The following is a 13,295-nucleotide window of genomic DNA, read 5'->3' as shown; positions in this document are numbered from 1 at the left end:
TAAATTTGTCAAAATCATCGAACTATACCTAAAGTGAATGCATTTTTGTATGTAAATTATATTTTTATAAATTCATTTTAAAATAAATTAGTAATGACTTGTAAGGGTTCCTTTAGTTTTAAAATTCAGTGATTAATGAGCCTAGTCCCCCACAAAATCCTCTTTGACTATAATAAATTTTATCAGATTATACTGATATTTTAGAAAAATGTGGGCAGAAGATACCTCAATGTTCTCTTAGTCAAAAAATTCTTCTGATGCTTGAATCTCCTCTATAACATTTATACCAAGTCATTCAGTCTTTACTTAAATATATTCAAGAAGAGAGAATTCACTCTATTTTAAGAAAATCCATTTCAGTGTTTTGGTATGTCAAATCATTAGAAAGGGTTTCCTTATGATAATCCAAAATCTCACTCTTTGTAGGTCTCAACCATGGAAACACTCATGAAATAAATTTAATTTCTTTACTCCCTGACAGCCACTCAAACATTAGAAAAAAGCTATCATGTTCTCCTAAATCTTCCATTTCCCAAGTTTAACATCCTCACTTCCTTTAACTGTTCTTCATATAAGATGGTGTTTAGTGCTCTCACCATCCTGAGTGCCTTCCTCTTGGCACACTTGGGTTTGTCAATATCCTCCTTCAGAAGTGGTGCCCCTCAATCCAATACAATAGAGATGCTCCTCAACTCATGATGGGGTTACATCCTGATAAACCCATGGTAAACTGAAAATATCCTAAGTAGGAAGTGCATTTTCAACTTAAGATGGATTTATCTAGACATAACCCCATGGTAACTTGAGGAGCTTATTGAATGAGTATTGCTTTCATACTATCATAAGATTGATAAATCCTAAATCGAACCCTTGTAAGTCAAGAGCTGTCAAGAGTAAGTCAAGAGTTGTTCCCTGGTATCTGTAGAGGATTGGTTCCAGGACACCCTCAGATATCACAACCTGCAGATCCTCAAGTTCCTTATAGTAGTTGCATATAACCTACACACATCCTTTTGTATACTTTAAATAATCTCTAGATTACTTACACCTAATACAATGTAAATGTTCTGTAAATAGTTGTTACACTGTATTGTTTTATATTTGCATTATTTTCTATGTTGTATTGCTATTTTTTAAATTGTTTTTTTCTGAATATTTTCAGTCTGTGTTTGATTGAATCTGTACTTCAGATATATTCTAACCAGAGCAGAATAGAGGGTAATTGCCACTTTTTCTCCTTCTATACATTAAATCTCTATGGATTCAACCTAATTTGAGTAAACTTAGTATTTTTGGCTTATGCAGTGCTTATAGTCAATCAAATGTACAAGTGATTCACATATGCTGGTGTTAAAGCCGTATTTTATCTATTTTGTTCTTGTACAATTGGTTTTGGGGATCCAATTAGAGGATGTTTTGTTGTTTCCTGTTTGTCTTGGTCTTGCTAGAATAGGCTCATCATTTCAACCTATTAAGGTCCCTTAAGATCTGACTCTATCTTCTAACAAATCAGTTACTCTTTTCAGCTTCACTCATATGTACATGCAATCAATATTCACAAATGTCCTCATCTATATAGTCCTATTCTAAGTTCATCTGGTATATACCACACAATGATGAGTGATTGAACAGTATTTTATTGTTTTCTAATTATTTTATATATGTAAATATTGTTTCTGCATTAATATTTTAGGCTCACTTACAGAATAGATCATGTCTTCTACTTATTCTATAGTGCTTGGCACAGATTAGACATTCAATATTCGTTGACTTGAAATCTCAATTAGGGTATTTTTACAGTATAGCTGTATCAAATGAGTCACAGCTGACCTTCATCTGATGTTTCTTTAGTGCTTTTTTTTTTTTTTTTACATCCATATAGATGCATTTGTGGGAAAGGTACATCTACCTAAGAATTACAAAACAAAACTCAGAATCAGTCAAGCACAAGCTGATGAAGTACAGAGGCCACAGTGCCATCTAGTGAATATCACTAGTTTATGCCTGCTGGTCCCAAGCTCATTTTTGGTCCTATAATAGAAGGGCATGATTTTTCGAACTTTATATGGTAAAGAGAAAAAATATATAATCAGCACATGAGACATAACTGTCTTCACTTTAAGTCACATATTCTATGAATAGTCTCATCTTTGTGGCTGTTGTAAGTCTTATGGCCATTCTGTGGTTTGAGAGTGTAGTTCAGTTTTATCAAACTAGAGTAGTACTAATGACATTCATGTACCTAAACTGCAGTTGCAAGCTGAGGATGGGACTTCTGTATTGAGTTAAAGAGTACCCGATTGTGCATTCCCATTAACTTACACAGATTATCACCAAAACAAGTCATTATCTATCTATCAACTAACATTAAGGTTTTATTATGGTTTGCAGCAAAATCCCAAGGTGTGATAAATTGCTTCTGTATTTAGAACCCAAGTTCATTTCCCTCATCCTTAATCCATTCAAGCCTATGACTTGCACAAACCAAACATTTTTAAATCCTCAAAAATAATATAGCAAAATCATGCTACTGGGCTTAAGGCACTACAAACACCTCAAAGGTAGAGTCGATATCTATGAAACGACATTGTTTAATATTGTCTCATGCAAAGTACTGAAGATATCTGAATGGATAATAGCAATTTAAAAATTTGTATTTATACAATTTAGAAAACAAACCAAAGAAATGATCTATAATTAGCATTGTTATCTCAAAAAGATGTTGCCAATTGTGTGAGCTAATGAATCTGTAACCTAATCTACTAAAAGTTCAGAGGAATCTATTTCCCAACTCCTTTGGCCTGCCTGCCCAAATTAACTTCTGACCTATGATTCAATATTTCATTTTAAATCAAAATAAAATGTGTTCTCCTCACCCTCAAAAGAGAAAAGAGCTGAGCTGGAGAAAGTTATAGTGGGATGATTTTTAATAATACAATCTCATTCAGTTCTGATAATCAAAGAGCACTCACAGATCTTAATCACTATTAATTTCCAATTATGCATAGTAGCAAGGACAGAAATAGCATAAGGAAATGGAATTCCTTTATCAGAGGAAGTTGATTGACAGGTATTTATTGAGTCTCTAAAACTATTTTTAATGTAATGAGCATCTACTATGCATTAGGCACTATGCTGGGTACAAGGGCAAATAAAGATAAGATATGGTCTCTATCCTCAAGGAGGTGACTGACAGTCCAATAGATGACTAAGAGAGGTATAGAAATAACTAAAATATAATGCAGAAAGTAAGTATCTGGGGATAAACAGAACTGTTACAAAGTCTTGGAGGAAAGGCAAGACAAGGAAATTTCCTCAGGAAGCTAAGAATGTCATTAAGAGTTAGGCTTTGAAAAAGGGAATTTTAAGCTAGGCTTTGAAAAGGGAATTTTTAGGTATGCAGGAAAGAGGTAATTTGCAATCAAGAAGCATGAAAAAAGATACTGAGGTAGAAAACATAGATCATGGCTAGGAAGCAGCAAGTACTCCAGTTGAGGACAAACATAGTATACAAGGAAATAAAACAGAAACAGTTTCCATGAAAGTAGGTTGTTATAAAGCCAGGAAGCCCCTTGGATTATGTCTCCTGACATGAGTCTACTTCCCTTTGACTTTCTGCTATGTTTTGATCCAGCACAAAAGCCCTCACCAGAAGCGAAGCAAATGCCAGCACCATAGCCCTTGAACTTCCCAGCCTGCAGAATCATGAGCTTAAATAAACCTATTTTCTTTATAAATTACTCAGTCTTAGGTATTCTATTATACCAACACGAAACAGACTAAGACACCACTACTTCCCTGATCACATCTCCTAATTGCCCTAATGTTCCCTCCGCTCCAGCCACAGTGGTCTCTTTGCCATTCTTTAAATACCCTAGGGCCTTTGCAGTTGTTATTCCCTCCGTCTGGAATGCTCTTTTTCCTCAGGTCTCTACTTAAAAACAATCTTCTCAGTGAGGACTTCCCCGACCACCCTATCTAAAATTTCAACCATTCACCCTCCTCCAAAACATTTAATGTCACCCTTTCCTGCTTAGTTTTCTCCTTAGCACTTATCAATATTTAATATACCAGGAGTCAACAAACTATAGCCTTTGGGCAAAATCTGGCCCACCATATTTTTTGTACAGTTCATAAGTTAAGAACAATTTTACATTTTAAGTGACTGAACTAAATCAAAAGAATCATATTTTATGACACATGAAAATTACATGAAATTCAAATTTCAGTATTCCAAAATATAATTTTATTGGAACACAGCCATACCAATTTGATTACATACGGTCTATCGCTACTTTCAAGGCACAACAACAGAGTTGATTAGTTTGAACACAGACTGTATGGCTTGCAAAACCTGAAATATTTACTGTGGTTCTTTACAGAAAGTTTGTTGACCCCTATAATATAACATAATACTTATTTATCTTTTTATTGTTTGCCTCTCCCAGTGAAAAATAATGGGGACAGCAGTATTTGTCCATGTGGATAAAGGTTTTTATATATTTTATTCATTACTATATCCCCAATGCCTACAACAGTACTTAACACATAGGAGACAATAAATAAATATTTTTTAACGAATGAACACTAAAAAATATAGACAGTACTTTTGGATTAGAAAGTTTGGCAACAAAAAGGATACAGAACTGAAGTTTGAGGAGGATTACAAAGTTGAAGGAAGGTTTTTGGATAAAGAAGACTTCAAGGTAATTATATTGACAGGAGAAAGAAACAGTAGGCCGGGCGTGGTGGCTCACGCCTGTAATCCCAGCACTTTGGGAGACCGAGGCAGGCAGATCATGAGGTCAGGAGTTCGAGACCAGCCTGGCCAACATGGTGAAACCCTGTCTCTACTAAAAATACAAAAAATTAGCCAGGCATGGTGGCCCATGCCTGTAATCCCAGCTACTCGGGAGGCTGAGACAGGAGAATCACTTGAGCTCAGGAGGCGGAGGTTGCAGTGAGCTGTGATAGCACCATTGCACGCCAGCCTAGGCAACAAGAGTGAGACTCCGTCTCAAAAAACAAAAAAACAAAAAAAAAAAAAAAAGAAAGAAAACAAAAGAAGCAGTAGAGAATGATAGAGAATTATTAAACAGCTAGGGTTGAGATCTGTAGAGTAAGGTCCCCAGACAAAGTTACTTCTTTCTCGTAGGTAAGAGAAAAGAAAGGATGGGTGAGCCGGGCGCGGTGGCTCAAGCCTGTAATCCCAGCACTTTGGGAGGCTGAGACGGGTGGATCACGAGGTCAGGAGATCGAGACCATCCTGGCTAACACGGTGAAACCCCGTCTCTACTAAAAATACAAAAAACTAGCCGGGCGAGGTGGCGGGCGCCTGTAGTCCCAGCTACTCTGGAGGCTGAGGCAGGAGAATGGCGTAAACCTGGGAGGCGGAGCTTGCAGTGAGCTGAGATCCGGCCACTGCACTCCAGCCCGGGCGACAGAGCAAGACTCCGTCTCAAAAAAAAAAAAAAAAAGGATGGGTGAAGAGGTGAGAAACTGATGAAGTTCATGTCAGTGGCTACAAGCTCAGCAAATTACACTATAAGGTCTTTTGCTGCAACAAAGGAGAAAGCATGGGTGCTTAAGGCAGAAAAAGATGTTTTGGAATTACCACTGTGGGGAATGTGATAAAAACTCAACAAGAGTCAGTATTGACTACCTAGCTGAAAAAACATGAAATTTTAGCAGATCCAGTAAACATGGTTTCATAAATTTTCCCAAAAAGCTCAAGTAGCTCAAAGGAAGGAGTGAAGAAAGACAATGAAAGTTAACAAAGGTCAGACACTGGTGAGGTGGGATTATTAAAATATGATAGACTGTGTATTTTTTTCACCTTTCTCTCTGTCCTAGTGCATAAGAGGATATTCATTGCATATGGAGGGTATCCAATCAATGTCTGCTAAATTCAAGACAAGAAGGATGAAATGGAGAAATATACTGACAGTAATCAACAAAGTTACCTTGAACATAATCAAAATATCCTTTGGCTTCACCACTAATCTGGCCATAAATGATACAGTTACATATTGAGTACACACCATTAAAATACGCCTGGTTTACTGTTCTCCTATTCTTCCTAACCTCACTATTAATACCACTTGAATTTCCAATTATAAACTCAGCCCTATACTAGGCTCTAGGACCAAACTTGACATTAGAAGAGATGTAAGTAGCATTGCCTCAAGTCTCAGAAAACTGTATCTAGTCAACTTGTATTCCTCTTCTGGTCACTGCTTCCCTGTTTGGCTCTATGCAGGGGCTATGCTCTTAAAAACAGCCTCATATCCTGGTCCTTTTAGATTTGGAGATCTACTTTGCTCTTTCTAGTATGTCTGCACACACTCCCAATCCTCAAAGATTTGTGTACTGTCTCAGAGTCCAAATCTCTGTGATTGAAACCCTGTTCCCTGCTGTTATATTTATGTGATGCCAACCACCTGTGTGCCTGACTTAGAGAATATTTCCAACATTTAGATTTCTCTCATTGCCATGCTCTGCTTATCTGCCCATTAGGATACCATGATGTCAGCTGCTTGGGTGAGTTGAAGGCAACTATACCTTGTTCGTCTCTGTAACCTCAGAGCCTAGCACAATGTCTGGTACTGTGTTCTTTCTTTCCTGACTGGCTGATTAGATATCCTCCCTTGGCCTGTAAATGCAACCATTCCCCAACTAGCATGTCTACATCCAGATATAGGTCCTTCCCAAGCTGCCTGGCTCACTGTGTCATAAATCATGGAAGTTATAAAAGCTCTGTGATTGCCTTCTTTATTGGTCTTTAAGTAAACAGTAGGCAACTACCTTTCTGAAATAGTGCTGTCCTGTGCGGAATTAGGTAACAAAATCTACATGATCATCTTCCTTTTAGATCTTAAACTGTGGGTAACTATTTTCTGAAACAGTTAAATGCTAGCCTGTGCAACACTATGATGAATTAAGCAACATTTCAAGTTCTCTTCCAGGGCTGTTAATTTATAACATATAAACTAAATAGCAAATATTTTCTTGAAAGAAAATCTAAAGTATTTAACTCAGATAAACAACCCTTCAAAAATAAACCTTCAAAGAAAACATCTGGAATCATTACCCTTAATCAACTAGGTGAACAAAGGTTAGACCTGTCATTAAAACTTGAAAGGCAACAAAAACCTTTATATTTCATTTGGGTCCACACTTGTCTTTCCAGCTCTTTGTCCTTCCAAGAGCCAATACTCCTCATTATGTGCATACCCTATGATACCCAAAGGAAGAAATGTCCTAATTGCTTTGGAAAGTATTTACTTTCTATCTTTAAACAAGCTTTTATCTTCTTTACCTTCTAGAATTTTGTCCTGGTAAGAAATCAGTTAAAGAACATTTTCTAGGGTGGTTGGAAAGGCAAGAGATAACCTAGAAAGTGAAAGAATGGCCACTTCATCCAAGTATTTGGTCTCAATGAATGCTTGACAAAAATGTGTACTTCAAAATTTAGTTTGCTGCAAAGGACAATATTACAGATGGTTAGTAGCAGATAACTTTGTTCATGAGTTCCAATGGTATATTACCTTTCAGAATAGGGTGTGAAAAATAAAGGGTAAGTAATGGAATTAATGGTATTCCAAAGTCTCTCTTTCTTTGGGAAGTTTCACTCAATGTTTTCAGTGTGAAAATCAAGAAAATGTCAATTTGACCTTGTTCTATATGAGGGAACTCTCAAACATCCTAAACTAACAGCCAAGAAGTCACAGCAGGGCATCTATCTCTCTGCCACTGCACATAAGAACATTTGCTACCTCTGAAAATAGATAAATCAAAGGACCTTATCAAATTGTTGCAAATTCAGGTAACAGCAAGCCATGTTCCTCTGCAGCTTGGCGAACTCCAGATCCATTTCATCAGGTGAATAAAACCTCAGAGAATAATAGTACCATTGTAGAGCATCAGCGTAATTTTGTACCTAAAGTTTAAAAAGAAACAACAAAATCACAGCGATGTTGCTACCCTATCTTTCCCAAGTCACCTCTAGAAACAAATAAAAGATGCTGTTGGTTTCTTTTTTAGGCAACCAAAACACAATATCCTTTATACTGGGTTCTAAGTGCATTTTATTATCAGTCTTTGTCAACGTAAGTTTTAGATAAAGTGGCAATCGATATTCTTTCTTTTTCCTACACATTAGAAATTTCACGCATAGGATGAAGACTCTAAGAGTGTAGTGAACCACCCCAGAAAACTTAAAATACATTTTAAAAGTTATTAAAACAACAACGATAAAAATTTTGAAAGAGAACACCCATAATTCACCGTGTTAATGTAGCTATTTTCATTTATCTATGTTCAATTTTAACTTTATTCTTTTGTATATTTACCTAGTTGTAATCATAGCTTATATAGAACTTCATGTACTATACTTTCCATTTAATTTTGTTTTGTACATATTAATCTATGTTGCTACGTAGTCTTCACAGTAATCAATTTTAAGAGATACATAACATTTAATCAAATATATAATGATTTTCTTAATGTTAGCTAGTTAGTGAATTTGCAGGGTTTTTACTATTGTAATTGATTCTGCTGTATTTTTATACAAAAGTACTTTTTTCTCTTGAGTAACTTTAAAATTTTCAATGGTAAGAAGCTGGCTAGGGAAAATCTGATAGAAATAACCTGGATAATTATTTCTTAATCTAAGAAGACTGAGACTGCTTATAAACCAAGGTAAGGTAAATCACTCCCTCGTACCCTATCAAGAAGCTTCATATTTTCCAACTAAGAATAGGAGCCATGAGGACCTTCAAAGAATAAAACACCCTCTTCAACTAGAAACAATTGTCCTGAATAGGTAAAACACTGTCTTTGACTGTTACATTAGTCATAGTAGATTAGAAATATGTCATATTAGAAATAGTCAATTAGAACTAAGACTACATTCCTCTCCAGTGTTGGAAGTGGATGTTTTAAGAAAATTATTCAGCAAGACTGAAAAATGAGAGGAAAGAAAAATAATCAATAGAAGAATGGGAATTCTGAAGTAGTTATTCACCTATTAAGTAAAAAATTAAAGGCTTTCTAAAAGAAAATACGAGTATCATTCTATCTTGCGGTGCCTAACCATAAGGCCTAGGTCTCTACATGCTCTTATAAGGGATTCTCTTTCCTTCTCTTGGGTCTAATTCTTTGTTTCTCAAACTTTGTTTCCTTTTTTCTCTTCACATCTTTCTCCTATAAAACCTACCATAACATTTTTTGGAAAACAGTTTTATTGAGATACAATTGACACACAAAACGCTATGCATATTTAAACTGTACAATTATATATATATATAGCTAAAACCATCAACACAGTCAAGGGAGTGAACATATCCATCACAAACAAGTTTTCTTTGTAATCCCTCAATCCAGCTCATTCTGATCTCTCATCCCCCAAGCAATTATGGATGTGCTTTCTATAACTATTAATTTTTATTTTATAGGCTTTTGTAGAATTGAATCATCTAATATGTAATAATACTTTTTTGCCTGGCCCGTTTCACTCAGCAAAACAGTTTCTAGATTTATCCCCATTATTGCATCTATCAATAGTTCATTTCTTTTCATTGCTGAGTAGTATTTCATTGAAGGATATACCAGTTTGTTTATCCACTCATTTGTTGATGGACATTTGGCTGTTTCCAGTTTTTAACTATTACAAATAAAGCTGCTATCAGCTTTTACATGCAAGTTTTTGTATGGATAAATATTTCCTTTTCTCTTGAGTACATACATAGGATTGAAATGGCTGGATCACATGGTAGGGGCAAGTTTAACATTTTAGAAAACTGCCAAACTATTTTCCAAACTGTTTGTACTATCTTATATTTCCACCACGAAGTTACAGTTCCTCAACATCTTCATCAGCATTTGGTATGGTTAATCTTTTCCATTTGGTTATTCTAAGAATGATGTATTGGTATCTCCTTGGGGTTTTCATTTGCATTTCCCTAATGACTCATAAGTCATCTTTTTTTGTGTGTGCTCATTGTCATGCACATATCCCTCTTCGGTGAAATGTCTGTTCATATCCTTTGCTAATTTTTGAGTTGTTTTTCTTTATGTGTTGAGTTTAGAGAGTTCGTTTTAGCTACTAGCCCGTTATTGTACACATGGTATGAAAATTTTTCTCCCAGTCTGTAGCTTTTTTCATCCATTAAACGGGATCTCTTTTTTTTTTTAAGTATAATTTTCGCTTTATTTTCTTTAGAGGATAGCTTTTTTTCAGTCCTTAAGGACTCAGCTCCATATGTAGACTTTGGTGGAGGTTGGTGGGCAGCACCCACAGGTCTAAATCAGGGTTGGGGTGTTTGGTCCTTACGGGCTTCACAAGATTGATTCTGGACTACCTTGCTGCAAATGGTGCAACTCATGGAGTAATGTAGCTTCACAAACAGCTTCGGAAGCACATAGACATCAAAGACACTGGCTTCAGATATGTCCCGGATAGTTGTGGCCTCTACTATGTTCTGTTGTTTTCTTTGTTTTTAGTTTTTGAGACAGGATCTTGCTCTGTGACCCAGGCTGGAGTGAAGTGGCATGATCACAGCTCACTGCAGCCTTAAACTCTTGGGCTCAAAGGATCCTCCTGCCTCAGCCTCCTGAGTAGCTGGGACTACAGGTGCATGCTACCACACCAGGCTGAATTTTTTATTTTTGTGGAGATGGTGTTCCTCTATATTGCCCAGGCTGGTCCCAAACTCCTAGGCTCGAGCAATCCTCCCGCCTCAGCCTCTCAAAGCACTGGGATTACATGCATGAGCCACCACACTTGGCTTTCTACTATATTTTGAATGATAAACTTCCTAAAAGCCTTGTCTTTAGTCACATATCAGGTGCAGTTCATGCAGGGAATAGGCTGCACATGGCCATAGCCCTTTCTGGCACAACTGCTGTTCCTCCTTTCTTTGTCAATCTTGGAGGTGAGGACCTGAGAGTGAACAGGACCTTTCACAGAGCAAAAGCTTTTAATTTTCATGAAATCCAGTTTATTAATTTTTCCTTTTATGCATCATGTTTTAAAATTTTATTTATTTATTATTTTTTAAAAACCAGGTCTCTCTGTGTTGTCCAGGCTGGCTTCAAACTCCTGGGCTCAAGCAATCCTTCACCTTAGCCTCCCAAGTAGCTGGGACTATAGGAATGTGCCATTGCACCCTACTTGCATCATGCTTTTGAATCAAGTCTAGTAATTCTCTGTCTAGCCTAGATCCTGAAGATTTTCTCCTATGTATTTTTATAAAAGTTTTATAGGTGCACATTTTACATCTAATTTTGTAAGGTATTTAATTTTTGTATACAGTGTGAAGTTAAGATCAAGGTTTTTTTTTTTCTATGGATGTCCAATTTCTCCAGCACCATTAGTTGAAAACACCATCTTTTTCCATTGAATTACTTTTGTGCTTTTCTCAAAAATCAGTTGAGCGTATTTGTGTGGGATTATTTTTTGGTTTTCCATTCTGTTCCATTGATCTATGGTTCTGTCTCTCTAATGATACCACACAGTCTAGATCACTGTAGCTATATTAAAAGTGTTGAAATTGAATAGGGTAATTCTTTCTGTTCTATTCTCTCTCAGGACTGTTTTGGCTATTTTCTTTTTACAATTTTTATTTTAGGTTTAGGGGTACATGTGAAGGTTTGTTACATAGGTAAAAACATGTCACAGGGGTTTGTTGTACATATTATTACATCACCCAGGTATTAAGCCCAGTACCCAATAGTTATCTTTTCTGCTCCTCTCCCTCCTCCCATCCTCCACCCTCAAGTAGACACCAGTGTCTGTTGTTTCCTTCTTTGTGTTCATAAGTTCTTATCATTTAGCTCCCACTTATAAGTGAAAACATGCATTATTTGGCTTTCTGATCCTGTCCTAGTTTTCTCAGGACGATAGCTACCAGCTCCATCGTTGTTCCTGCAAAAGACATGATCTTTTCTTTTTTATGGCTGCATAATATTCTGTGGTGTATATGTACCACATTTTCTTTATTCAGTCTGTCACTGATGGGCATTTAGGCTGAGTCCATGTCTTTGCTATCGTGAATAGTGCTGCAATGAACATTTGCATGTATGTGTCTTTATGATAGAATGCTTTATATTCCTCTGGGTATATATCCAGTAATGGGATTGCTGGGTCGAATGGCAGTTCTGCTTTTAGTTATTTGAGAAATAGCCATACTGCTTTCCACAATGGTTGAACTAATTTACACTCCCACCAACAGTGTATAAGTGTTCCCTTTTCTCTACAACCTTGCCAGCATCTATTATTTTTTGACTTTTTAATAATATGTCTTGTGTATTTTCATTCCATTGTTTTATATATAAATTTTAGAATAATCTTGTCTCTCTATATTTTTCTGATGTTTTTGTTTATAACCAATTCATATCTTTATATTTAAAGTACATTTCTTTTAAGCAGTACATAAACTTGGGTCTTGCTCTTTTATCCAGTTTGACAATCTCCGCCTTTTCACTGGGGTCTTGAGGTAATTTTCACTTAATGTGGTTTTTTTTTAATATGCTTAGATGTAAATCTATCATCTTGCTATTTTTCTTCCATTTGTGCCATCTTTTTTGATCACTCCTTCCTTTTTCTGCCTTATTTTAGATTATTTGAATACTTTTATGATTTATCTTATTTAAAAAAACTCTTTATTTTGCTATTTTAATGGTTGTTTTAGGGTACATAGTATATATGTTTAACTTATCATCATCTATCTTCAAGTGATGTTACAACACCTCACTTATGGTATACTTCCATTTCTCTCTTCTTGGCCTATATGTTCTTGTCATGCATCTTACTTTTACAGGTTATAAACTGCAGAATACAATGTTATTACTCTTGTTTAAGCAATAAACTATCTTTTAAAGAGATTGTAATAATAAGAAAAAATCTTATCTATTACTCATATAATACCATTTCTGGTATTCTTTATTCATTTGTATAGATTCATATTTCCATCTGGTGTAAGTTTCCTTCTGCTCAGAGGACTTCCTTGTAATGTAGACCTTTGAGTGATTAGTTATTTCAGCTTTTAAATGTCTGGAAGATTATTTTGCTTTCATTTTTTAAAAACATATTTTTATTATGGTAAAAAACACATAACATAAAATTGACTAATCTGCAACCAATCTCCAGAACTTTTCCATCTAGTAAAACTGAAACTCTATACTCATTAAACAACTCCACATTTTCTCCTCCTCCCAGCCCCTGGAAACCAACTTTCCTTCCTTCCTTCCTTCCTTCCTTCCTTCCTTCCTTCCTTCCTTCCTTCCTTCCTTCC

At 35.8% G+C, this 13,295-nt stretch overlaps 1 protein-coding gene and 1 pseudogene across 1 annotated transcript in view; both read right to left on the bottom strand.

Annotated features, from left to right (window-relative positions):
• The window catches only part of TEX11 (testis expressed 11), a 131,119-nt gene that overhangs the window by 112,122 nt on the left and 5,702 nt on the right, over window positions 1–13,295 (bottom strand). The window contains exon 3 of the mRNA XM_026451789.1: window positions 7,802–7,939. Coding sequence (XP_026307574.1) covers window positions 7,802–7,939 — 138 coding nt within the window. The remainder of the gene's footprint in view (window positions 1–7,801; window positions 7,940–13,295) is intronic.
• LOC111536125 overlaps window positions 8,891–13,295 on the bottom strand; it is a 5,260-nt pseudogene continuing 855 nt past the window's right edge.

The sequence above is a fragment of the Piliocolobus tephrosceles genome, chromosome 12 (genome assembly GCF_002776525.5).
Source record: "Piliocolobus tephrosceles isolate RC106 chromosome 12, ASM277652v3, whole genome shotgun sequence".
In the NCBI taxonomy this organism is placed as follows: Eukaryota; Metazoa; Chordata; class Mammalia; order Primates; family Cercopithecidae; genus Piliocolobus; species Piliocolobus tephrosceles.
The sequence above is the reverse complement of the archived record's forward strand: the minus strand, read 5'-3'. Positions and strand labels throughout refer to the sequence as shown.